Source organism: Xiphophorus maculatus, chromosome 19 (genome assembly GCF_002775205.1).
Source record: "Xiphophorus maculatus strain JP 163 A chromosome 19, X_maculatus-5.0-male, whole genome shotgun sequence".
Taxonomy (NCBI): Eukaryota; Metazoa; Chordata; class Actinopteri; order Cyprinodontiformes; family Poeciliidae; genus Xiphophorus; species Xiphophorus maculatus.
Genome location: NC_036461.1, coordinates 3,607,189 through 3,632,242, shown reverse-complemented (window position 1 = coordinate 3,632,242; position 25,054 = coordinate 3,607,189). Strand labels below are relative to the sequence as shown.

Below are 25,054 nucleotides of genomic sequence, written 5' to 3'. Positions count from 1 at the left end.
ATTTTATTCAATTGGCAACATTAGTCGTGTTTTTATTGTAAATGTGCATAAAACTTTGTAAAATTTCCACTAACATAAAAAAGATCCACACAATTGCAGTGTTTCCGTTAAATAAGAAACACAATTAAACCCACACGTGAATAAGTTTTGTTTTTTTTAACAAAACATGCAGCGCCACGATTGTCCTCCACTTCCTGTCTTCTTCGCTGTTTCCATTTGTAGTAACATCCGGTTGTTGATCACATGACCTGTGTGATGCTCAAAAATGCAGTGTTTAATAATAATACTTAAATTTATATAGCACTTTTTAGGACACTCAAATTACTCGTGAAAATAAATAATAATAATAATAATAATATGCCATTGTTGCCTGTTTTTTAGCAGAATATCAACAAAGTTTTGTGTATATTTGTACAGGAAATGTATCTAATGTATTTCCAAATACAATAATTTTGCTACCACAGAGAAAGCACCTCATCCTCCTGCAAACGTTTTTCCATTAAGCTAATTTATTTTTGTAATTTCAATTTGCATAATTACATGGTCAGTGGAAACACAGCTACTGTTGTACACTAACACCTTGCATTCTGGCACAACACCAAACTTTGCTTCCTATAAAATAAAAAGCATAAAATAGTTACATTTTTCTTCTGTGCTCATAATTTTTAAGGTTTGCTATTTTTTGAATCCAACTTTTCTACTTGTTGAATGAAACTTGTCCAACATGTCTTCATACAGTGTTGTGAAAAAGAACCATCCCATTCAGATTTCTTCTGTTTTTATTGTTTTGTCACACAAAAATAACCCAAATAAATGAAAACACACAGGTTTCTAACAATAATATTATGTATGAAGTAAAATATTGTCCAAAACAACCTGGACCTTTATGAAAAAGTAAACCCCCTTTTATTTGATTAAGAATTAACTGTGATTAACCTTTTTTTTTAAATATAAGTAAAACTCCACTTGGCTTAGTCCCTGCCTGTAGGATCGACTAGTTTACTTTATCTAAACTGGTCTCCCAACAGAAAGTAGGCTAAAAGATCTAAAAGATTAACTCATCATGTCCCAATCTACAGAAAATCAAGAACAGATACAGAATAACTGACTGGACTGGATGATCATGCAACAAAAAACCTGAAATTATTTTTAAAAACAAGAATTAGCTGTGCACACTCAGAAATGTCCATCTTTTTCCTAGCATTTTTTTAAAACTATCTACAATAGTCCAAGTACACCATCATAGGTTCTTGCCTGTGGTGGAGTAGCTGGAATATCTTGTGTCCAAACTTTTTGTCACACGGGTCAAAAATATTGAGTCAAAATCAAGCAAATATAGTCATCAGATTTTCTTTTTGTTTTTTATAGGACACAGATGTTATTCACCATTGACCCAAAATGTTTGCTATATTAAAATAAAAGCATATAGTTTTCTTTTGTGCTGCTGCACAGAAAAAAATATCACTTTTTGATTCATTTTTAATTCAGGGTCAGAGTCAGGTTGCTCTTTGGACACCCAGGATTCATATTCCTTCAATAGGAACAAAATTTAAAGAAACATCATAATTGTGTTTTAAATGCATGGAATGAATAACATGAAGCTTTTGGAAACAAAGCCTCAATCCATTTGATTTTTCTTTTTTTTTTGTGCTTAACCATCTGATTTATATTAATGCAACCATTTTTTCCAAGAGTATAACGTTGGCTCTATCAGTACACCCAATTCGGTTTTCCTAAAAAATCATTTCAGTTATGTGCTGCATGATGTTCAACTCTGAAAAAAAAAAAAATGCATCATTAAAAACCCAAACATAATCACAATAACCTTTTGTTTTTGGAACATAGCAACCAATGATAGTGGCTCAAACTGTGAAAGTATTAGTGTGATAAAGTCGTCCCGTTTACAGGGTTGCGTTCACTGATATGAGAAGTTAAATTTCCACAGAGGACTTTCGAAGCGGATGATTTTTGTTTGTCTATAAGCAAGATTCAGAAAACATGCCTTTTATTTTTACTCCTGAACAACAATATGTGCATTTGCACAGCATGAGCAGTTTTTTTTGTTTCCTCCCATTACAGACGACTTCAAATGGGGAAAAAAAACCGCCGAGCACAACAAACACGGATCTGTGAGCTACAAGTTAAAATTTAAAGGCCTTGGTGTCATGAACTGCTTCACTAGTTCATCTGTGACTTGTTTGCGTCTCTCTTGATGCTGCGCAATCATCGGCTGCAGAGTCTCAATCAATATCTTCTTCAGTTCGCCAGTTAGCAGAGCACCGCTCGTGTAGTCCTGCAGAGAGACGACGATGAGTGGGATTAGATGGAAGATGGATAAAAAGAAAGAACGAGTTTGTTTTCTTCCTCACCTGTCTGATTTTCTCCAGCTGTTCATCATCCTCAAGGAAGAAAGTCAAATACATGAAGCAGACATCTACGTCTGCGTTCCCGCCGTACTTCCTGTGTTCCTCCACCGTGTCCTTCCCTCCAGAAAACGCGTGTTTGTTAACCTGTAGGGAATAATCAGAGGTGAGGGAAGTTGGCAACGTAAATCTAATCTGATTAAGCACGCATTCACACCAGCCCTGTTTAGTCTGCTTTAATCAAACTTCAGTCAGTTTGTTTAGAAAGTCTGATTTGTTCAAGGAAGTGAGAATGCGCAATCAAACTCTGAAAAAAGTGAAGTGGTTCGGGCCAGGAAAATAAAGAAAACAAACTAAGATTAAGCAAATAAAGTAGCCATATTTTTGCCTTTTTTCCAATTGCTGATCCAGTCATTTTAGACTCAGTTTGTGTCACTTTCTTTCAAAATTCTTGCTATATTTAGAAAAGTTTAATAAATGAAATAAAAGCTGATTTGGGTGCAGCAAAGTCGACTTCTCAGTACAAGTCTGGATTAACGTGGTTCTACTTATAGAAGTTTTGTTGTAAAATTTTAATACTTTGTGTTGTACTTCACATTTTCCATTGCAAGAAAATTATGTCAATAATATTTTTACCCTGATTTAAAATAAAAAGTTTTATAAACAAATTTGTATCATTGTTATAGTGAACTCTGGTGCGGTTTGAATGCAAGCACATAGGAGACAGCTCCAAAAGCAGGAAGTGGACTAAAACGCAGGGAATTCTGGGTAAATACAACCAAAACAAACATGCTAGCTTAGCACTAGCAGGAGAAATTATTTGATGTCTTTTACCAAAGACACAAGAGAAATCCTACAACCACTAAAATCTGACGCCACTCCGTTTTTTAGATTTTGAAAAGAAGGAAGTTGCACTCAGTGTCTTCTTCAGTGCTTCTTGATGCAGAGCCCCCACAGGCAAGGAGGGGAACAGATTTTTCAATTAGTTTGGTTCGTTTGATGCAGTGTGCAGCTAATAATGTTACACTGTTACCAGACTATCAGGTGAAAACACCCTAAATCACCTTGTTCTTGATCTGCTTCGGCGTGTCAGTGAGGAATATGGAGGAGTTAGCGTCGCTGGCGCTCATCTTCGTCTGCGCCCCCTGCAGGGCAGGGAAGAAGGTGGAGTGCAGCAGGGCTGGTTTCGGGTAACCGATCCTCGGAGCAACATCGCGGGTCATCCTGAAGTAGGGGTCCTGTGTGACGGACAGAAAAACTAATTATTTTGTACAATAAACATATCTTTGCATTCCTTCCTCCATCTCGTGGTTCTGACCTGATCAATGGCACAGGGGATAAGGCACTGTATGTCTTGTCTGCTTCCGAAAATATGAGGGAAGGAGTTACTGAAGGATGGCGCGGCCTGGATGGCTGGGAAGCTGATCTTTCCTGGATAGGGAACAAAACACAATAACTGTTCAAACGTATACTTGGAAAAGATGAGACTGAACAGATTTGCTTATCTGGAGACTGAAATCTATTCTCAAGTTAATCTAAACAGGCTGAATTAAAGAGTAACTAAATCCTAGATTAACTATTTTTAGAAAGATAAAGTGTCTAAATTGGACATGAAAGGAGACTTATTATGCAAAATTCACTTTTTGTACTTCCGTTTGGGTCACAACTGCTTCTAAAAACAGTCAAAGTGCTTAAATAAAAAACACCCAGTCTTTTTTGTTTTGTGGTGTCTGGAAAATAAGCCGTTTCAAAAACCTCCAGAATGTAACCTAACAATCCACAGGCACTGTGCTGTTACCTAGCAACCCCAGCAAGGCCCAGCCCGTTACCTAGCAACCCACACAGCTACTTCTGTAGCTCCACCTTCTTATCTCCACACGTTCTGAGATATTTTAGTAATAATAATAATTGTGAAGTTCAATAAAAAAATGTAATGAATAAGGGAAAACAAGTTGGAAAGCAGCTATTGATACCATTTAAAAATAACTAGACACATTTTAATAAATACTATCAGGGAGAGTTGTTGCCAAAATGTGGAAATGTTCAACATATGATTGCAAGAATGTTAGGGTTGTGTAGTTAACGTTTGCTGTTAGTAATTACTTCAAATTAACTTATTGCACTACAACCCTGTTAAGGTGTTTATTATTAGTAAACTTATTGTCAGTCATTTGGTTTTCATAGATTTAAGAATAAATCATACATTTTCTATAATGTGCTTGTACTTGTGGGGTTTGTAATAGAAAAAGAAAAAACAGTGGCTGGTGAAAACAGCCACAGTGGGTGGAGAAAATTTTGAATTTCCACCCCTGGTTTTTCGTCCTCTGTCCGTTTCCACTGTAGGAACCAGAATCAATGGTTCCTGTTAATATAGTTGTTAATGTAACTTTTCTGGCTAGCAAGAGTATATTAGTAGCTACAAGTAGCATCAACCGCCCAGAGTCACAGAACGTAATGGAGAAGCGACCTAAAGGTTTGCCTTACTGAAAAGTCCCACGAGAAAAAGAGACTACATAGAATATACAAAATTAAATTGTAATTAATGTATATAAGCCAACCTACTTTTTAAAAATTATCCTAAGACATTTTAAGGCCTTATTTTTATAAGTATGCATTTAAGACCTGTGATTAATGTATTTAAGGCCAACTTACTTTTTAAAGTTAATTTAAGACATTTGAAAGGCTTAATTTTAGATTAAGACTTATTTAAGACCCGTGATTAACATATTTAAGGCCAATTTACCTTCTTTTAAATTAATTCAAGAAATTTTAAGGCCTTAATTTTAGATGTATGTATTTAAGACTTTTTAAATCTGCGCGGTCACTCATTTCACTGCTTTCAGACGCTTACCGATGCAGTCACTGTCCGTAAAGCCAAAGATGCCTTTAACCTGGTTAAACGTCACATGCTTCTGGATCTTCACCACATTTCGGTAGAACTCCGGGGAGGAACTAAAGTAAAAAACAAACAACACTACAAAAAACACTCTTATATGACAGTGTTCTCTCTTTAGTCTCCAGTTTTGTTTTACCCCATGTAGTCGAGGTCAGAGAAGATAAAGGTCTTGTTGATGTCAAAGCCACAGGCGATTATGTCCTTGGTGTTTTCTATGGCAAAGCCGTGGCATTCTTCAACAGTCAGGTCCTTCCACAGGTACTTCTCATCATCCGTTAGCTGGATCACCAGCGGGATGTCGAACACGTCCTGGAGCCATCTGGAACCAGGAGTTCAGTGCAATTTGCTTCATTTTGATAGTCAGAACTGCACCTTTTGGTTAGTGTTGAAATCTACGGTGTAGTAGTGATGTATTTATGCAGGGAAAAAAACTCACTTAGTGAAGATAAAAGGGATGAGGTGACCAACATGCATGGCCTCTGAGGACGGCCCTCTGCCAGTGTACAGGTAGAATGACTGGTGCTTCTCGTACGCATCCAGTACCTGATGCATATCTCTGGAAAACAAAGGGAGAAAAATTAAGTTTATTCCTCTGTATCCAATAATATTTCACTGTGACTTTATTTCGTCAACACAAAGTAGTGCAAAGAGGGAAATTAAATGCTTTGCAGCCCACAAAAAGTACAAAGTGTGCCGTGCATTTGTGTTGAACCTTCTTTGATTGGTTTCATTGCATAAAATCCACAGCAATAAAGTCTAATTGTGTCTCATTTTATCGTAATAAATATGTGACGTTACAGTAAAAAAGATGTTAGGAACATCAGAAAAAAATATGAAGACCAAGAAAAATAAATAAATAAATAGTCCTGTTTCAGTTGGTTACAAGGCAAAAGGGGACACAAAAAATTGTGTTTATTATATTGTTTATTATTTATTGTGATAAATTTTGTCTACTAGCTCCACCTGCAGTGAAAGTTGGTGAATATATAATAAACTAGACCAAGTATTTTTGGTTAAATATCTTAGTACACTGACAGTAAGACAAAACTAACTTATAAATAACTTTTAAACAAGATATAGGAGCTTATTTTAAGTCAATAATTACTTAAAATTGCTGAAGAATTATTAGTTAGAATGACAGAATATGATATTTAAAACAAAACATTTTCCCCAGTCATAAGTGAAATAATCTGCCAGTGGAACTAGTATTTTTTCATCAATATTAAGGAATCACTGGTTTAAAACAAGCTCCTTTATCTTTCTGAAAAGTTACTCATAAGTTAGTTGTGTCTTATCTTAAGTGCACTAAGATGTTTGCACAATAAACTAAACCAAAACTACTTGGTGAGATTTTGTGTTTTTGCAGTGAAGGAGCTGGAAACAATTGGAAATCATTTTTATTTCCAAAAGATGTGAAAAATTATGCAATAAAATAGAGCATACTGAAGTTCATAATTATAATGTGAAAAGTTTTGTATTAATATGATTAATATGTCAGTAATTAGTTGGAAGAACAAACACCTGTGTGAGAAGAAAATTCCTCTTCGTAGGAAGCGATGGGGCTTCTGTCCACAAACCTTCTCTATTCTGTCCACCAGCTCCTGGTCGATTTTACTGCTGCCAAACCTCACTAAAAAAAATAAAATAAGAGAAAGAATGTTTATCAATCCGCCATAATGGATTATCCCTCCCCTCAGACTTAAAGCTAACTGGACTCTCACCTATTAATTTGTCATAATCGACTCCCGTGGCGTTGGTGGTTGAAACGGTCCATGGATCCACCGTGTCGTCCTCACCGGCTCCATCTGCTGCCGGGCCGTTGTTCGGCGCAGCATCGTTCACTGATGGTGGACATCCTGCTTTGTAGTCCTGACCAGTCATCTGTTTGTAGTCCATCTTCAGCTTCAGTAGCAGCTGGACAGCAGCATCAACCTCAGCCTGCAATAAATAAATAAAACAGGGGCAAAATAAACAACAATGTCATCTATTAGGCAAAAAATTTAAATAAAACTGAGTAAGATTATCTATATTGCTTTTTTCCCTTAATTCTTACTGTGTCCAGATTAGTAACGTGTATAAAAATTATACAATCTTTTATATTATAATGAAAGGATGTTCATTTATTCATCACTGAAAGATAAGATGGTATTTATAAAAAAAATATTTTTTTGATGCCCTGTTTACTTCAATGTGTAGAAACAAGGCAAGAGATAATTTAAAATCACATTCACTTTTAATACTTCTGTTACTGATAAAAAAAAATAAAATCTAGTTTTCCTACAGGTTGTTCATGTCCAAATCTAAAATTTTTCCAGAGTTAAGTTTTCAGTTCTTTTCAGTCCATTTTTACAGTACAAATATATCAGTGCACCATAAATTTAAGCTTACCAGAGGGGCCGCTTTTCATTGGCTGATGCCCATTCTACGTGGTCACGTGCGTGGCCGTCTCACAAACACACCGTTAGCTTCCCGTTAGCTAAGTACAGCATAAAGGCAGAACTGATACAACTTCTACACCTTGAAGCCTGTCTGCTACACAGTCTGACGTTAGCTAAACAGATCAATATGCAATGTGTCTGTATCTGACATACACTAAAGATTTTATTTTAGTAGAAAAGGCTTTGGACTAAACTGTTACTCCTGTTAGCCACGCTAGCACCAAGTACAGCTAGTCAATCAACCATCGCTGTGTTCAGGGAAGCGCTGATTAATAATCGAGAAATAAATATCAAGCCTGGAAACTTGATATCGTAACGGACTGAATGTTTTGTTTTTAACGTAATCTTTGCTCGTCTTGCGGGGCGCAGGCGGTTGCCACGGTAACAGGTGTGCTTAAACTACAAAGAGAGAGAGAGTAAAAAGGTAGGAGCGGTTTTGAGTTGATCACCTGTTCGGGTTATTTTACCTTTGTTTACCTTTGCTGTGGCGCATTACAGCCGCTGTAGTTTCTAAAGGTTGGACTAATTACCTCGTTCGTTTGTGAGTTTACGTCATTCACAACAAACATCAATTAGAACAAATATATTTCATAAAATTTTAACAAACAAATGGCTTCTACCGCGATAATTATGTGAAATTAAATTAATTATATCCCAACTTCAGAAGATTTGCCTTTACCTTTACAGAGCTCTTTGGTTCCTCCCATCAGTCTGTAGCTTCTCATATTGACGTCATCAAACCAAATTTCAGATCTACCTTAACTGACTGACACCTGCTGGCCTCAGGTTTGCAACCAGCTTGTGACTGAGAAACCAGTAACCTCCTCCCAGGTGATGACATGACCTTGTTAGTTCCTCTGTCCATTTAGTAGCTGATATATTATGAAAATCCGGTAGAAATGATGCACTAATAGAGTCATGTTTACATAGAAACAACGAGCTGCGAGGCTTTGCGTGTGAGACTTGGGTCTCAAAAACAGGTTTTTAATCAACCTAGGTCAATTGTGGGTGTAGCTTGGTAAACACATATGTTTTATATAGAAATACAGTATAAACACCATGTCGATATTTTAAATGATGAGACAGACTAGATCCCCTTTTTGGAAATAATTATTTAAGATTGTTGATGAACTTTCCTCAGCAGGAACATAATCAGTTTTATTCTTTTCTTTTTGTTGGAAATGTGCCTTACTTTATCAGCTTCGGCTGACTTCAGGGACCTCACTTTTCCCCCTTGTTCGCTGAGTTTCTCATAAAGCTCCATGGGAGTGCTGGCTCCTTCCACGTCTCCTTGGTAGTCTGTCATCTCCTTCACACTGGTATAATGTAAAAAAAATTAAACAAATAGAACAATCAGTCTTTAAACAGAAAAATAATGCAGATTTAATGCTCTGACATCTCTACATTTCCTCCTTCCGTAGCACAGAAAGCTCCCATATGTGATAGCTTGGTAAATCTGGCTAATCGTTGCTAATATTCTCCATCAAAATGAAAATAAAAGACACAGCTGGCGTGTTCAATAATTTAAAAAAAAAAGCTATTGAGCTTAAAGACATGTAAGAAATATCTGGTTATTTTCTCTGTTTTTCTATCATACCGGTAAGGTGACAGATCCGTCATTCAACTTGCATCAGCCTGTAATGAGCCCACGAGTGTCCGGATCTACTTCTTCCCCGTTGAAACACGCCGTGTTCGAAATGTTCCGATCATCACGAATCCGCGCAGTCAAGAAATTTAGTCTAATTCATATAAATGTTATAAGGAGAATATAAAAGATCAATACTATTTCGTTCATAACAAAAAATACTAAAGATATTTCAGAAATTATGATTTTAATGAGCAGGAAGTGCCTTTTTCTGGTTCCTACCCACTGGTTTCAAAATAAAAGCTTATTAAACGTAGAAAGACGCTTTCCCCATCGGAACAAAACGAAGCGATGCGTTTATTCTGAAATTCTCTCGCTGACATTATTTTGCGGGATGTTGAACAAAACAATCTAACGTGAACACTAAGGAGAGAAATCAAGGACTTCTCCAAAGTTCAGGTATAACAATGAAGTGCAATCATTAAACTGCTTTTATTTTGTATTATTAGCTCACAAACTAGAAAGGACAACCATGAACGTTAGCTAGATCTGCTAGCTGCTGGCTAATAAATAGGAAAAGCGTTGAGACAGACATTGCTAGTATATAACAAACACACAGTGCCAAATTTACTTCTACTAAAGATATATATTTGTCACCTTTCTGCTACAAACTTAAATTAATTTAATTTTATTGTGATTTATGGCATAAACCAACAGAAATATGCACCTACAAGCAAAATTCTAAATGTGACATTTTCATTGATTATTAGCAAACATGTCGGGGGAAAAATGACCATACATAAAGCAAAAAACTGGTTTGGTTGTTACTAGTGAGAAAATATTTGATCATCAACTACAACATAAAATGAAACGTGGTTTTAGAACATTTATCTTCCAATAAAAAAACCCTGAGAAGTGTGGCGTGCATTTGTACTTAGCTTCACCCATCTTCCAGTTAAATCTGACTCCATATTTGTATGTACTGAAGTGAAAAAAAACAACTTAAAATGGCTGAACTTTATTTTATTTTGGAGCATCATAGTTAGGTGGGGTGACAACAAATTGAAATGTAACACTTTCCAGAACATTATTTGTAAGATTTGTGAAATTCTTGTATTATACTTCAACTGTTGCATCATGTGATATTTTAAGGAGATCTAATAAAATTTAGAAACAGTAAGTACTGGATTCATTATGAAATGTTTATAGGAACTGTTTGATGTAGAAAAATCAGGCATATTTAAAATAAATTACACAGTTACATTTATTGTTGTAGAGATTTTTAGTTGCACCAAAAATTGGGTCAAAATTGATTTTTGCTAAAGCTGATTATTCCCAGGCCTGCTGCTATAAGCAATAATTCAATTAATCGCATGATAATTTAAAACAAACACAATCATTTCCATTTCTTTCTACCAAAAACTGGATGACAAAACTCCTCAGTCTGGTGCTTCAGTCTAATCTAGTCCTTAATTTTAAGGACAGTTTTGTTTACAAACACTTCATAATTGATTTTATTTGTTGTTGTTTATTTATTTTGAACATTTTAAATGTCTTCTGGTTATAGTGTTAAATATTCAGTAGAATTTAAAGTTTATTGATCTTTAAGAATGTGTTCTTGCATTATTATGCCACTAGCATTAGTGTGAGTGTTAGTGTGAGATTATGCTGCTGCTGCATTGTAGGTGATTTTATTTATTTATTTATTTAGATATCTTTATTAGTTGGTAACAAATCAGTCCACTTTGGTATATATGTTATAATTAAAAGAAAACAAAATGCAAAATCCTTTGCATGTCCTGTTTAAATGAATAAATTAAACATTTTCTTGTTTCTTTCTCTGATTTATCTTTGTTGTTGTAATTGTAGGTATTGAATTGGCCACTAGATGCCGCATTTGGACCATAGATGAATTAATGAAACTTATATTTGTTTCCTTATTTTCAGTGTCAGGTGAAAATGTCTTCATTGGTGACCTATGATGATTCAGAGGATGAGGATGAGTCCTGCGATCAGAAGGAGGAAGAACAATCAGACCCGTCTAGATTTAATAGTGTTAATGTGAAGCCCAGATCTGCAGGTTCAGAAACAGTTTTAGGACAAAGTAGCTCTTCTTTATTGTATGTTTACCCAAAGAAACAACACCAGGATTGGGAAAACCATAGTGGAAACGAAGGGAAACATTTTAAAGACAGATCTGCTTGTCTCACTTTCTCAAAAAGTATCGCTGATGGTTCAAATCCCGCTAAAAGGCGGCCATCTTCCCTCCCTGGTGTCAGACCATACATCCCAAAGAGACAGAGACAATCAGAGGAAACAAAATGCCCTGAGAATCACCCAGAACAAAGTTTGGAGAATCCAACCAGGAAAGGTCCAGTTCTCTCTGATGTTTCACCAAAAGTGAAGCCTTACCTTGGTGAAAAACCCAAATCATCCGGGACGCCCAGGAAGCTTTTAATGAGCCTGGAAGGCCACCAGGGGGCAGTCATCACGGCGCAGTGGTGCCCCGTGCCTCACATTAGCCATCTGCTGCTGTCCGCCTCCATGGACAAGACCTTTAAGGTAATGACAGCCCCCACTTACTGCTGAATTGATGACATTTAGGATGTACGACCATGAAATACTGAACCTTTAGCCAGAACCCACCGGACTGGCCTCTGTTATTTAAACAGCCTTCAAAGCTGAATGTTATTTACTGGAATTTAAATTATGACGCATTTTGTAGGCCTGCTTTATTCTGAGCAACATTTTTATTTTGCACAATTTGCATTGAAATATTTATTTATTTCCATTTTTTGGGGGGTGAAAAATCAACTGTTGCAATGCTATAATTTTTACTTTTACTTCAGTAGTTTCATTATTAAGTATCGCTAGTCTTACTTAAGTAAAGTGTCTTGATTCTTTACCCGCTGAATGAAGAACAAACATGTTTTTGTTCAGTCTGATGATGTAATTTTTAAATATTAAATGACTGATTTTCATATCTGTTGTTCAGTACTTGACCTTTTTGCCAAATACTTGTTTACTCTAACTTGAGTAATTTCTTGGACGGCTACTTTTTAATTTTACTTGAGTAAAACTATGTTGAAATAGTGCTATTTTTACTTGAGTACAGTTTTTGAATGAAAAAACTTTGTTTTTTAAATAAAAATCATATAAATTTCTTAAACACAGAATTATATATTTCAAGTGTTTATTTATTTAAATCATGACTTGCAGGTAAAGAAAACCCAAAATTCTGTTTATTACAAAACTTTAATATTACGGGATTGTTAATACAAGTCCAGGCTATTAAAACAAACACCCAGCTGTTTTTTGGCAATAAATTAATGTATTTAGGCATCTGAAAAATGTCAAAAACCTCCTGAAGGTTGGGTCACATTCCACTGCACCGTTACCTAGCAACCCCAGCTGATCCTAGTTTGTTACCTAGCAACCCAGGCAGATTCCAGCACATTTGGTCAGCTGGTTTTACTGCTGTATGCGCTTCTGAGTGGCTGATGGAAAAGACAGAAAGTGTTTTGTTGTCGACTTACCAACCTGAAACCACTTGCTTCATTCTTGTTGGTTGTGCAGGAGGCTCCACTTCTGCTTTTCAAAGATCTACGGTTGTATAATTGTGGATCTGTTTGCAGCCATTTTCACTTTTGAGTTTAAATGATGATTTGGGGGGCGTGGCCAGCAGCAGCTTATTTGGATTTAAAGTGACAGAGGCACAAAAATAGCTAAAAACAGGCAGAACTGAGCAGAACTACAATTTCATTATTTAAGAATGATTTTGTGCAAAAAATATAATGAAAGTGTTTTGCATAGCCCATAGATCTATCCTAATTTGTTTTTTATGCTGCCGCCTCACCGGCTGAGCTTCTGAGCATTTGTATAGGAAAATGCAAAAATTCTGCGATTTTGAAGAAAAAATAATCAGAATTGGTTAAGCTAAATGAAAAATAGGTACTTTATAGTACAAACTACAGGGTGAAAATAGTGATATAAATTATTTTATGATTATATATTACTTTTTTATAATGACAGGTGAGGTTCTGCCAGAAGCACATAATTGGTAAGTCACATTAGTGCTTGGATTTTAATCGGTGCGTTTTGCATCCAGTGAAAACAAGCATGTTAACAAATAAACTGGACAGTTTGCTGTAAGTTTAGTTTTTTTTATTTGGGTAAAAGACTCGCCTATCAGAGCATGTTCAGCCTGAAACCCGATACCTGCTCTGCTGCATCGATTCAAACGTTCACCGCAACAACCCGCCTTTTCAGAATCATGTCCGTCACTGTCAGCTGAATGTGTGTCAGAACCCACGGGATTTTCCTGCCTCTCTCTCCCTTTTCGTTTCTTCTTTGTCTCTCCGTCCTCCTCCCTCTCCTTTTCATTATTTTGCACCTGGAAAACAATCCCTCTTCGCACAATTGTAAAGGTCAAGCAACTCAGCTATCTGCCTGCCAGCGCCAAACATTTCTCTGCCAGTGTCTGTGAAATCGTGCGCCGCGCTAACATCCTCTGAGATCTCCGACTAATTAATAATTTAAATATGAATGATTTCATTTGCATAATCATACAAGTGGAAGAGATATGGCACTAGCACCGAGCCTGGCACCTGAAGAGGGAGCCGCTTGCAGCAGATGGTGGAGACTGGCAGAGGATGGATGGAGGGAAACACTTGTTTCTGTGCAATAATTAGCTGCTCTTCTCTATTGCATTATGAATGTACTGAATTAAGACTAAAATAGGAGGTTAGCATGCTTATTTTTTCCAGAAATCTCTTGTAGTTCCTGTTTCTGCTGAAATACTGTGAATGTTCTCACTAGCCAAGGTCACACTACAAAAACACTATACCATACCAAGTAATTTGAATCTCATTTTTCATATTTGTACACTTAAAATAAGGCCAAACTAACTTACAGGTAACTTTTTAGCTAAATAAAGGAGATTGTTTTAAGTCAGTACTTCCTTAATATTGATGAAAAAAAAACTTGTTCCATTGGCAGCTTATTTCACTTATAAAATGAGGTAGAGATGCACAATATATCGGTATTGGCTGATATTTGTCATTTTTTAACATATCGGTATCGGTCCGATAAATAAAATTGGGCCGATATAAACAACCAATATTTATTGTTATTTTGTTGCAGTTTGTTTTCTGGTATTTTTTCTCTAAATGTGTCGAAATGGTAGTGAATTATATATAATATTGGTAAATATCGGAAATAACAGCAATATTAACATTGAATATCGATATCGGTCCAAATGTTCATATCAGTTCATCCCTATCATGTGGAAAAAGCTTTTTATTAGTGAAATTATCTGCGAATAATCACCAATATTAAGGAATTATTGACTTAAAAAAAGCTCCTTTATTTAGCTGAAAAGTTACTTGTAAGTTAGTTTAATCTTATTTTAAGTGTACTAATACAATTGCACTAGAAATTACATCAAAATTGCTTGGTTAGATTTTGTGTTTTTGCAGTGTAGGTGCGTGTCCATTACAAATGGTCGCAAAACATTATTTCTAAAAAAAAGTTGCCAAAAACACAATTTTGCTATTGCAGCGTTTCCATTAAATAAGAAACTCAGTTAAAATATCATGTGAATAAGCTTGTTCATTCTGTTAGTCATTAAAAACATGCAGCTCCATCATCCTCCACCCACTTCCTGTCATCTTCTTCGTCGTTTCCGCCAGTAGTAACATCCTGTTGTTGATGTCATGTGAAAAAAGGTTTTTCCATTACAGTTTTGTGAAATACAATAACTTCTAAAATGAAGAGAGTTGGAAAACCATCTTATCCTGCCTTAAAAAACTTTTTTTCTCGAATTTTACATGCTTCCATTTTCTTCTCTCAATTCTAATTTATACAATTTTAAAGTCAATAGAAACGCAACTACTGATGTTATGCTAGCCGAAGAGGGTAAGACTAGCTTTCATGGGGTACGAGTGTCCTAACTTTCCTCAATTAGGAAACATATTTTTTGTTTATCTCTTGTTTAAATCAGGGGTGTTCAAATTGGGGAGCGTGGACCATTTGTGGCCCCTGAACAGATTTTGTGCACCCTCCCCAGACCACAAAATGAAAGATATTAGGACAAAACTCTGACTTTTTAATTAAGTCTACTTACAAAAATCTTACATGCGGCACAAAATGATCATCTTTTGGCAGCTTTCTGATTTTCTTCTGTTGTCATGGTAACTAGGATCACGTCTACTCATTGACTTGTACTCTAAGTTGCACCTTGGAGCACCAGAATCTGTCGTTAATTGCTTTATTGAAACTTGGCTGAATGCAGCAAGTGTTTTCAAATAAAGCCTGGCGCAGATCCTGTTTTTGTTGGTGGGAATAGACCGATCCCAAAATAAAAAATAAACTGGATGCCTTTCATTTAACAACCAAAAACATACAATCACAGTCTTGTGTTACTTTATTTGTTTAATTGAGTAGGTTAAGTAAAAACAAAAATCCTGTGGCTCATGTGACAAAAAGTTTGGTTTAAAGAGTAAAAACATAACATTTTTTGTGATAATCCTTAATTTTTTATAAGTGGAAGGATAGAGAGTAATATAAAGAAGCCTTAAACACATTAAAGTTCAAAGAATACCAACAAAAGTCACATCTTGGGAACTGATTTGATTGAATTGAAACAGTTTCTGTAGTCATTCATTAGCAAGTGTTTTTATTTTCAGTAATGCTTCAAATTTTTACAGAATAGGCTAATTTAAATTTCCTTTTAAAACACTAATTCAGCATTCAGGGCTGAAGAATGTTTCCAGGGTTGTCAGTTATTTAGCAGCTCTCTGTAAGGCTGAAAATTGCAGGTAATCATGATAAATTCAAACTTCTTATGCAGGAGTGTTTATTCTGTTGATTTATGCCATCTTGTCACACATTATTGTTCCCTCATTGACATCCGCGATGCGCTCTATGTATTACCGCTCCGACTCCAGCCTTTGTTTTAGGTTCTTCAGGAAGAGAGTTGAGCGCCGGGATGTAATCAATGAAGTCTTTACTGTCCTCTTTGTGCTGCTGACATCCTTCATGCTTCCTCCCTCCTGTCTGTCAGAGTTTTCTTTTTTATTTTCATCTGTTGTTGCCATGGCTACTGGAGGTGTAGGCTGATAACCGCATTACCAATTTAGTTTTAATTATCAGGGGGTTGTCAAGGAAGCCCCAAGGAGCCAATTAAACAAACCGGATGAGTCTCTGATAGTTTTTGGTTATTGATAATATTTTCAACGCAAACTTTTGTGACGCTATTTTGGTGTCCAATGTTCGGCTCGGGGGGCCATTTGTGTATGGAAGAATTTTCCTGCCATAATCCAAGAGCACACTTTTTCAGTCTGAAAACAAGATTTCATGTCTTTTGTTCTCAAAATTTTTTATACTTTTGCTTATGTTTTCATTTTGAAAGCAGGACTTCATGTTTTTCTTCTCAAACCTTGTAACGCTTGTAGTCAAAATTTCTCGCGATCACACTCAGTCTCTGCTGGGAATCTCCAATCGCTTACGAAACCTAGAACTGCCATTTGGCACAGTCGCCTGGCAACCTCTCAGCCAATAGAATGAAAGTGTTGTACTGGGTGCGTTTGTTTCCTTCTAGTGGGTGTGCCTGTGTGGCTACTATTGATTGTAGCAACGTGCGCCACCCACTGGATGGAGGGAGAAACTAAACATTTGCCAGCAGTGTGATATTGATCGCTAACAGCTACTGATCTTAGGCAGGATTTTGTTCACCCAACCATTTATATCTATAATCTATGTATCTAAATATATGGATAGATATACAAATTGTAACACAGAAAACATGCAGAATCTTTTTTAAGTTTAACTTCACCTTTCCTAACAAAATAATACAATAAAATAAAAAATACAAATCTTGAACTACTTTACATGATGGAGTATTAGGGCAATACTAATAAAAATAAATAAATATAATTACAAGAATGAAATCAGAATATTTTGGGAACAAAGTCGTAACCTTATGAGAATAAACTCGTATGAGAAAAAAGTCGTAATAATTTGAGAGTAAAGTCATAATATTATGAGAATGAAGTCAAAATAACACAAGGAACAACTTTCATAATATGATAAAATCATGATATATGAGAATAAAGTCGAAATAATATAAGAAAAAAGTCATAAAATTACAAAAATAAAGTTGAAATAATACAAGAAAAAAGTCATAATATAATGAGAATAAAGTAGTAATAATATGAAAATAAAAACAAAATAATATGAGAATAAGATCATAAAATTACGAGAATAAAATCGAAATATTATGAGAAAAAAGTCGGAACAATATGAAAATACTCATAATCTTGAGAATAAAGTTGTAATTCTCTGAGTTTATTCCAGTAATGCTACGACTTTATTCTCGTACGACTTTCTTCTTGTAATTAAATTTTTTTATTTTCTTATTAATCACTGGTACTGCATCGTAACTTTGTTTACTTGACTTAGATATATTTTTATTTTCTTATCCCATCTGACAGAAACGTTCAGATGCCCTCAGTGGATGAGCTTTCTTTGTTAAAATGTGCTCTATATTTTCTCAGATTCTCCTGCTGCCTAGAGATGGCAGTGTTTCTCTAAACCAAACAACACACACACACACACACACACACACACACACACACACACACACACACACACACAGAATCGCCACATCCTGCTGAATGAACAGCAGCTTCCCTAATAGTCGGATCACTCCCAGATTTAACACGCTGCAATTAAAAGTACAACTCTCCTCCCATCTCTGTTACTTTCTGGGATTCTGCTTGTTTTACTTGCTGGATTAAAATGTCCCTCTCCCCTGATCCATCCGTCTCTCCTGTCTCCTCTGGGAGCAGCAGCGGTACAGCTCTACTCCCAGTGTTTCATATGCTGCTAAATAATGAAGCGAGGCAGAGAGTGATCAGCCATGCTCAGGCGGATCTTCAAAGTTCCTCTGCTGCCTGGTAAAACCTGGGAAGGAAAAAATATTCCCGTCATTAACGCAGAACCTCACCTCCGGACCGGACCACCCGTTGGATTTCAAGATTGGAGAGGAAAAAAACGTGACACTGATCAACATGTTCACCAGATGACCCTTTTCAAAAGTGACAACAAATGATTAACACCTCCTGTATTTATGCTATGTTCACCTTCAGCCCGAAGTGACCCCGATTTTTTATTCATTTATTTATTTTAGCCGTAATGCGACCATGTTATCTCCTCATAACATGAACAACACAAGTTGGATTTTTTTTTCCAAATGGGACCCAGATCACTTGGAAATCCGATACATATCCGATCTATTTGTGATATGAATCTGGTCGCATTCATCCGACCTGAACGTCATCAATACTCAACAAACGTCACTCTTCTGCATCCTGATGCACCTAATAGTGAGGAAACACGGCAACCATGGCGGACTGTAATGAGGATTAAGTTGTTAATGTGTTGGCTCCGATCGGACGACTTCAAAATCGTTAGCTGTGTTCTACCGTTAGCATCCATGTTTACTTCCGCAAACACTGAGCACGCTCTCTATGTGTGACGTTGTTGCGCCCTCTCCTGCGCCTGTGGGAGACTTTCAGGTTGTTTGTAGTTCACATACAAGTCACACAATTGGAAATGCAAACGACCACGCCAAAAAAATCTGATTTGACTAAAAATCAGAATTGGGTCACTTTGGGCTACAGTGTGAACGTAGCCCTATTTATGTGTGTTAGCTTTAGGTTTTACTGTTATAATAACTACAGAAGGCAGATGCTTGCTTTTCTCTGCTGTTTTCAGAGAAACCTTTCACAACAGGAACCCATTACACCTGATTTACAACCACATTCAAAATAATTTAATGGGATTAATTAGGAAAGTGTTTATTTTTTAAAACCTAAATAAGAAACCTCAGGCATAAGGATTATGACACTTGACTTCTACATTTCCCTGAGTAAATTAATTTGGTTTGATAATTAGCGAAATTACATGTAGATCTGATTTCTGTAAGATTTGGAAAATGAAAAAACACACACGACCCTTGAGCGATGCAAACCAGATGCATGTGAATATGTTTGAATATCAACTAAATGTTTATTTCATTATGTAACTCAGTTACATAATAGAGTAATGAACAGTTTTATTGCACACATTAATACATTTCATGATTAATTCTGTAAATTTAGAATATTATAAATACAAAATTTAGTTCATCAGAGATTGTGAATATGAAAAGAAACATTTTTAAACTGAAAAAGTAGGTTGATGTAGGATACATTGCAGGTTACATGGGTCAAACTCAAGACCCCGGGGCCAAATCTGGCCGCAACAGCTTTTTATGTGGCCCCCTAGTCTGCAGATGCCAAATGACTTCAATCAGTCAATCCAGATTTTTGCGCTGAAATTCACCCAAAAACAAATCACACTAACTGTGAGTTTATTGACCATTTTTGTAGAAAATTTACTAAAACATCCGGTTCAGGTGATGCTAACTTCCACCTGCAGGTGGCAGTATTTCTTACTTCTACTAAACTTCTGCTTCAGTCTTACTTCATGTCAAATTATAGTCTGTGATCAATGTGGGAAGTAACAAAAATCACATTGAACGTTAAACATAATAGCAAGTATTGTAAAATACCTGGCAAATAAAAGTAGTTATTGAATGCACAGACAGCTCTTTATTAATATTTTTACTGCTTGTAAATGGGTTTTATCAGTACATTTAAGCACAATCGGCCCTTTACCACCAAGAGAAACCTCCTGTCAAAAATGTAAATTTAGCTTTGGTATACCTTGATGTTAGAAGCTGTGTTATGCATATTTATAATATAAAATGTTGGATTGAGGACTGGTTACCGGCTCATTTTTTATTGAAGTTTGCAACAAAGCACAAATTAAATATCAAATGTGCTGTTTTAACTCTCCACTTCACGTCTATGTTAACTGTGTTTGTTACAGTTCATTTAAAGTTAGCAGGAGATATGTCCCTTTGATGAGTTCTGCTCTGAAAATCAAATTAGCTAAAGAAATTGGATTTCTTTTTTTAATAAGTGCATGCTGATTTTTGAAAGTTGAATGTTTTTTCTCAAGCGCAGATAATGTGACGTTTTTTATAATCTTAAAAGTAGAAAGGGAAAAAAAGGGATTTTGCTGGAGGAGTGTGGGTTTATTTGTGACTTTGGCCCGTGTCCATGTCTGACAGGTGTGGGATGGAGCAGAAAGTGGACGATGCCTCAGGCTTTACACCTGCCACTCGGGGGCCGTGCGTGACGCCTGCTGGACCCCCTGTGGGCGACAGCTCCTCACCGGCTCATTTGACAACACGGCTGCGATCACTGATGTGGAGACAGGTGAGTCGCACCACGTCTCGCTTTAAATGAAACACTGGATTTATTTTCGGGTCTTTATTAGGCTTTGATAAATGTCAACAGGTATGTAGCGGAAGCTAATGCTAAAGCGTTAGCTTCCGTTCAGATTATAAAGACTACAACCCTCGAGCACCAATTTAACTTCAAAATTATAATTTATATCAAAATGATCTAGAATTCCCATAGATATTGTATTTATGTTTTATCTGCTGTCCGTGTTCCTCTGTATTTTTTTGTTTGTTTTAAATAAAGTTTTTGGAACGTGGGGAGGAAACGGAACTGCTGCGTTGTAAACGGTCGTCAAAATAAGAGCACGAATATAATCGTCTAACTACTCAAAGAATTCTTAATGGTCGATAACCAAAACTTCAACACAGATATTGAACTTTATTCAACTGAGCGTTTGCAAAACAGCCAAGTAAACTAATGCTTTAGGATTTACCTGTAATTTAGTGGAAGCTAAGTGTGATAAATGTTTTCAAAGTTAGCAAAATTCCTAAACTTCACCGAAAAATAATTCTCAGCTTTTAGCTTATTAGGAGAAGTATGCTCACCACTGGTATATAAATATTTCCTAAATACCAGAATAATAAGAGAAAGTTTACTTTCTTCTAAAGTTGTATAATCCCAATTTGGGGTGATGCACAGATGATGATATCATAAGCACTTCGTAATAGCTGAAATGGAAACACTCGACACACTCTCTAAAATTGTTTATAACTGCCTTTTGTAATACTATAAACACAAAATATACCTTCATATGCATTTGGTACCAACATTGGTGCCAATCATCACTAAAGAAAATAAATTAATGGTGCTCTTGGAATGGCTGCTTTGCAAATGCCAACCAATAGGATGTCCTAACATTGTGACCAAGTATTTCAGCTTTCCAGCTGCACTTCACAAACTACATTATGAGGAAAATGTTGAAATTATCATATGAAAACTGCTTTGTTTTGCGTTATCTTTGTGTCGGATTATCAACAGGAGGAAGACTGAAACTCCAAACAGTGATGATCATACTGACCAAAACAAAACAGAAAACTACAAATGAGAAACTCAGAAACTAGAGACTGCAATTCTAAATGGAACAAACTCTACTACATCATAAAATAAGTCCACCATGTCACGACACTGTCAGATTTTAGCGTTTTGTGACGTGAAACAATTAACTTCAACAAAAACATCAAAAGAAAGAAAAAGCTGGCAGTGAGTAAAACCACTTTTTCACAGCCCTGTTTATATTTCTCCAGTTTGTATTGACTTAAAAGAAATCCTGTTTCTTGGCTGCTTTTATTAAACACTTTCCAACCGCACTGCTGGCGTTTTGGGACAACAAAGCACATTGGCAGCTGTACCTCCTGCAGTCCTTGTGTTTCTTCTCAACAGTTTGTCTTGTAATTTGCATGTGACGTGAATATCATTCTCTTGAGTTGCAGAACAGCTTCTCTCACTCCGGCTCTGAAGCCCTTGCTGAAAGAAACTCTTAGCAAATCATTGGAAGTTGGGGTATATTGTCAAATTTTAAAGGCTTTTTTTAGTGCAGTGAAAGAAATGTGGCGTACTTCTCTTAAAATGTAGCTCTGTTAAAGCTGCAGAACCGTACAAGAAATCAATTGCCTCCAATTTGTGCCCTCGATTCGTTTTAAGTGCCTTTAAGTCTCTTTCGTTTAATCGTGTGGAGCCCAGCAGTGGCCACATTCACACAAAGGTCGGCACTTTCTGCATTAAGAACATGTGAGTACTCGTGCATTTTATGCCTCCTTGCCCACAGTGATTTTATTTATCTCACTGTTTAATCTGTAAGAATAAAAGAATGAATGAGAACTGATGAAATGTTTTGTCCAGGAGAACGCCGGAAAATTCATCCAGTTTTTACAGAATTAAAGCCTAATTTTTGTAGATATTTCTCGAGTTTTAATGTGTAATCCTTCTTTGTTCAGTAGGTTTACTTCATGACAGACACACTCAGGTTCTAACAACAGAGGAAATCAAGTTGGTGGTTAACATCAGTTCAGCAGCATCTGCCCCTTTACATTAAATAACATAAAATACAATAAATAACACTAAACAAACTACAAAGCAACAACTCCCAATGAGCAGTTAGCAGCAGTTAGCTTTGTTAAATGCACAACATTAATAATTATAACAGTTGAAAACATATAAAAACATAGCAAAATTACTCATGAAACACTGTATGTCATTAAATTTGTCTAAAATGTATGTTAAAATATAATACTTGTAAAGAAAACACAGAGCTGACCCTGGTAGTGACAGAATGGCAACAGGACAAAAAAGGGGAGGAGCTGTCTGTTACTGGTTGCTATGGTGACCACCAACCGCTCTGGCAACCACCAACTGTCAAGAGCAGCGTAACAGAACTTAATACAACTGGAGAAACAACTTCTTGACTAGATAAAATAAATTCAAAGAATAAACAAATGTTGACAAACTTCACATCTATAACATTGTCAAACCAAAACCTGTCACATATTTATCAAAAGGAATGACGGCTCTGGAACTATTTCAGACTTTAGGAATATGTTTTATTTTCTGACCTGGAGAATGTTGACAAGCCCTACAGAGTTCTGTTCACTTGATGGTCCGGTTAGTCCAGACATGTTTTTAGTGCTGACCTACCAGAACTTTCTCCACACTGTGTTTCAGACAGAATAAGAAAACAAAACTCGCTGATGCCGAGTGTCTCCAGGGGTAACAGCAAATTACTTCTGCTTTTCCACATGAAAACCAAAGTGCATTTTTTAGTGTTCTACTGCTCCCTCCAAAAAATGGTTACAAATTATGCTTTTGGCCCATTTTCAAATGTGTTTTACTTCTTAACATCTTTGTTCTGTTAGGAGTTCATGACCAGTATCTTACCTAAAGTAGACATTACTCTGTCACCCGTTTTCATTTTCCTTTTCCAGCTTTTTGCCTGTCTCTTGCAAGACAAAATTGTTTTATACAAGGCAGATATTTGCAACAACAAAAAGATGGAGCCGACAGTCAAAACAAAGACTGCAAAACAAATTTCACTTTAGTTTTGTACAACGGTGTTCAAAGTGCGACCCTGGGGCCATTTGTGGCCTTTAGGCTGATTTTGTACGACCCTCAACTGCAATACAAAAATGAAACAAATTTTTCTCATAGATGCAGATGGAGACTTTTAATTTGTAATCAGGGTCAAAATTGTTGCCAACATAATTTTCTTACACAGGAAAATGTAAAGTACAACACCAAGTATTCATGTTTTTATAACCAAGTTTTAACAAAAGGTAAAACCAAGAGACATTTACTGAAAAACCAACTTCGCAATCAGCTTTTATTCTTTCTTAAACTTGGCTAAATATAGCAACTATCTTGAAACAAAGTGATCTAACTCATATTCTTATTACTGAAAATAAATTTATGCAATCAAGCCCAAAAGTAAATGAAAACTAGAAGTCCTTTGGCAGATTATGTCTCTAATAATATGAAAAATATGTCGTGTTATAAGTGAAAATAATCTTCCAATGGAACTGGTACTTTATCTGCAATTTTAAGGAATTATTCACTTAAAACAAGCTCCAATATCTTGCTGAAATTTTATTTGTAACATAGTTTTGTCTTATTTAAGTGTACTCCGATATTTGCACTAGAAACTTGGCCAAAATTACTTGATAAAATTTTGTTTTTGCAGTGCTGTAAGCAAAATGTTATAGTTCAGTTATCAGCAGTCAAGTTTATCCTTAAATAAATATTTTTTTGATTGCTTGAGTTCAACCAATAAAGATAAAAGTGGAATTTAGCAAGACAGACACATCTTAGTGTGTTAACTGGAAATAAATACATATTTATGATGACAAAGAATCTGGATAAATAAGATCAGCAACATGGTTTTGCTATCTAAAAAAACAAATAGTCCACTTTTCTCTAAATCCGATGGATCAATCAAAGATCAAACTTTTACAAACTGTGATTTATTTTTCAAGCTTACAGAGGATGGCCCAAACTAAAAATGAAAAATAAAGCCACCATAATATCTGCATCTTTAGGGTCAGCACATGGCTGCACTTCCTCTTTCCGAGCGTCTGTCGATTCTGTCAATAAAGCCTACGGATAATAGCTTGGCCAGCCCATTAAACACGCAGGCAGCTCCAGGAAGGGAATCAATAATGGATACATCACCACGGGGGCAGCTACCATGACCTTACACTGGGACGCCGCTAACCACAACCATAAACAGACAAATGCTTATTTGATCGCCACTGTCAAAGTGGCTTCAAAGGAACAGTTAAAGAAATGTCAAAAACCTCTCATGCATAATCCTATGAAAGCCTTTTTCCTTTAGAATTTTTTTTATTCCACCCACTACTATTATTCATTCATATTAGAAATTAATTACAAGTCTATTGTTTCCAGGAGCGAGAATCCTGCAAGCGAGTGCT

General features: G+C 36.0%; 2 protein-coding genes across 3 annotated transcripts in view; one reads left to right on the top strand and one right to left on the bottom strand.

Annotated features, from left to right (window-relative positions):
- Positions 1-761: 761 nt before the first annotated feature.
- On the bottom strand, positions 762-9,404 carry wars (tryptophanyl-tRNA synthetase). 2 transcript variants are annotated; one of them, XM_023353346.1, is made up of 11 exons: positions 9,295-9,404; positions 8,890-9,013; positions 6,981-7,197; positions 6,781-6,889; positions 5,696-5,815; positions 5,396-5,578; positions 5,215-5,315; positions 3,682-3,794; positions 3,428-3,601; positions 2,370-2,510; positions 762-2,293 (listed from the first exon to the last, which is right to left on the bottom strand). In XM_023353346.1, the coding sequence occupies exons 1-11, from the start codon at positions 9,315-9,317 to the stop codon at positions 2,135-2,137; spliced, it is 1,464 nt and encodes a 487-aa protein (XP_023209114.1). In that variant the 5' UTR covers positions 9,318-9,404; the 3' UTR covers positions 762-2,134. The 2 variants fall into 2 exon arrangements, with proteins under 2 accessions (XP_023209114.1, XP_023209115.1); XM_023353347.1 differs by lacking the exons at positions 8,890-9,013; positions 9,295-9,404 and adding an exon at positions 7,648-7,675.
- Positions 9,405-9,662: 258 nt separating this feature from the next.
- Positions 9,663-25,054, top strand: part of wdr25 (WD repeat domain 25) — a 42,883-nt gene continuing 27,491 nt past the window's right edge. The window contains exons 1-3 of the mRNA XM_014469628.2: positions 9,663-9,741; positions 11,230-11,844; positions 20,462-20,609. Of these exons, the coding sequence (XP_014325114.1) occupies positions 11,242-11,844; positions 20,462-20,609 (751 nt within the window). The 5' untranslated portion in view covers positions 9,663-9,741; positions 11,230-11,241. The remainder of the gene's footprint in view (positions 9,742-11,229; positions 11,845-20,461; positions 20,610-25,054) is intronic.

Excerpts from the sequence above, each read along its gene's own strand:
- wars (XM_023353346.1), bottom strand. The coding sequence starts at position 9,317 with ATGACGGATCTGTCACCTTACCG. Across the intron at positions 7,198-8,889 it reads AGTCAGCCGAAGCTGATAAA|GCTGAGGTTGATGCTGCTGT; the intron begins GTAAGGCACATT and ends TATTTATTGCAG. Across the intron at positions 5,316-5,395 it reads TCTGACCTCGACTACATGGG|TTCCTCCCCGGAGTTCTACC; the intron begins GTAAAACAAAAC and ends TTTTTACTTTAG.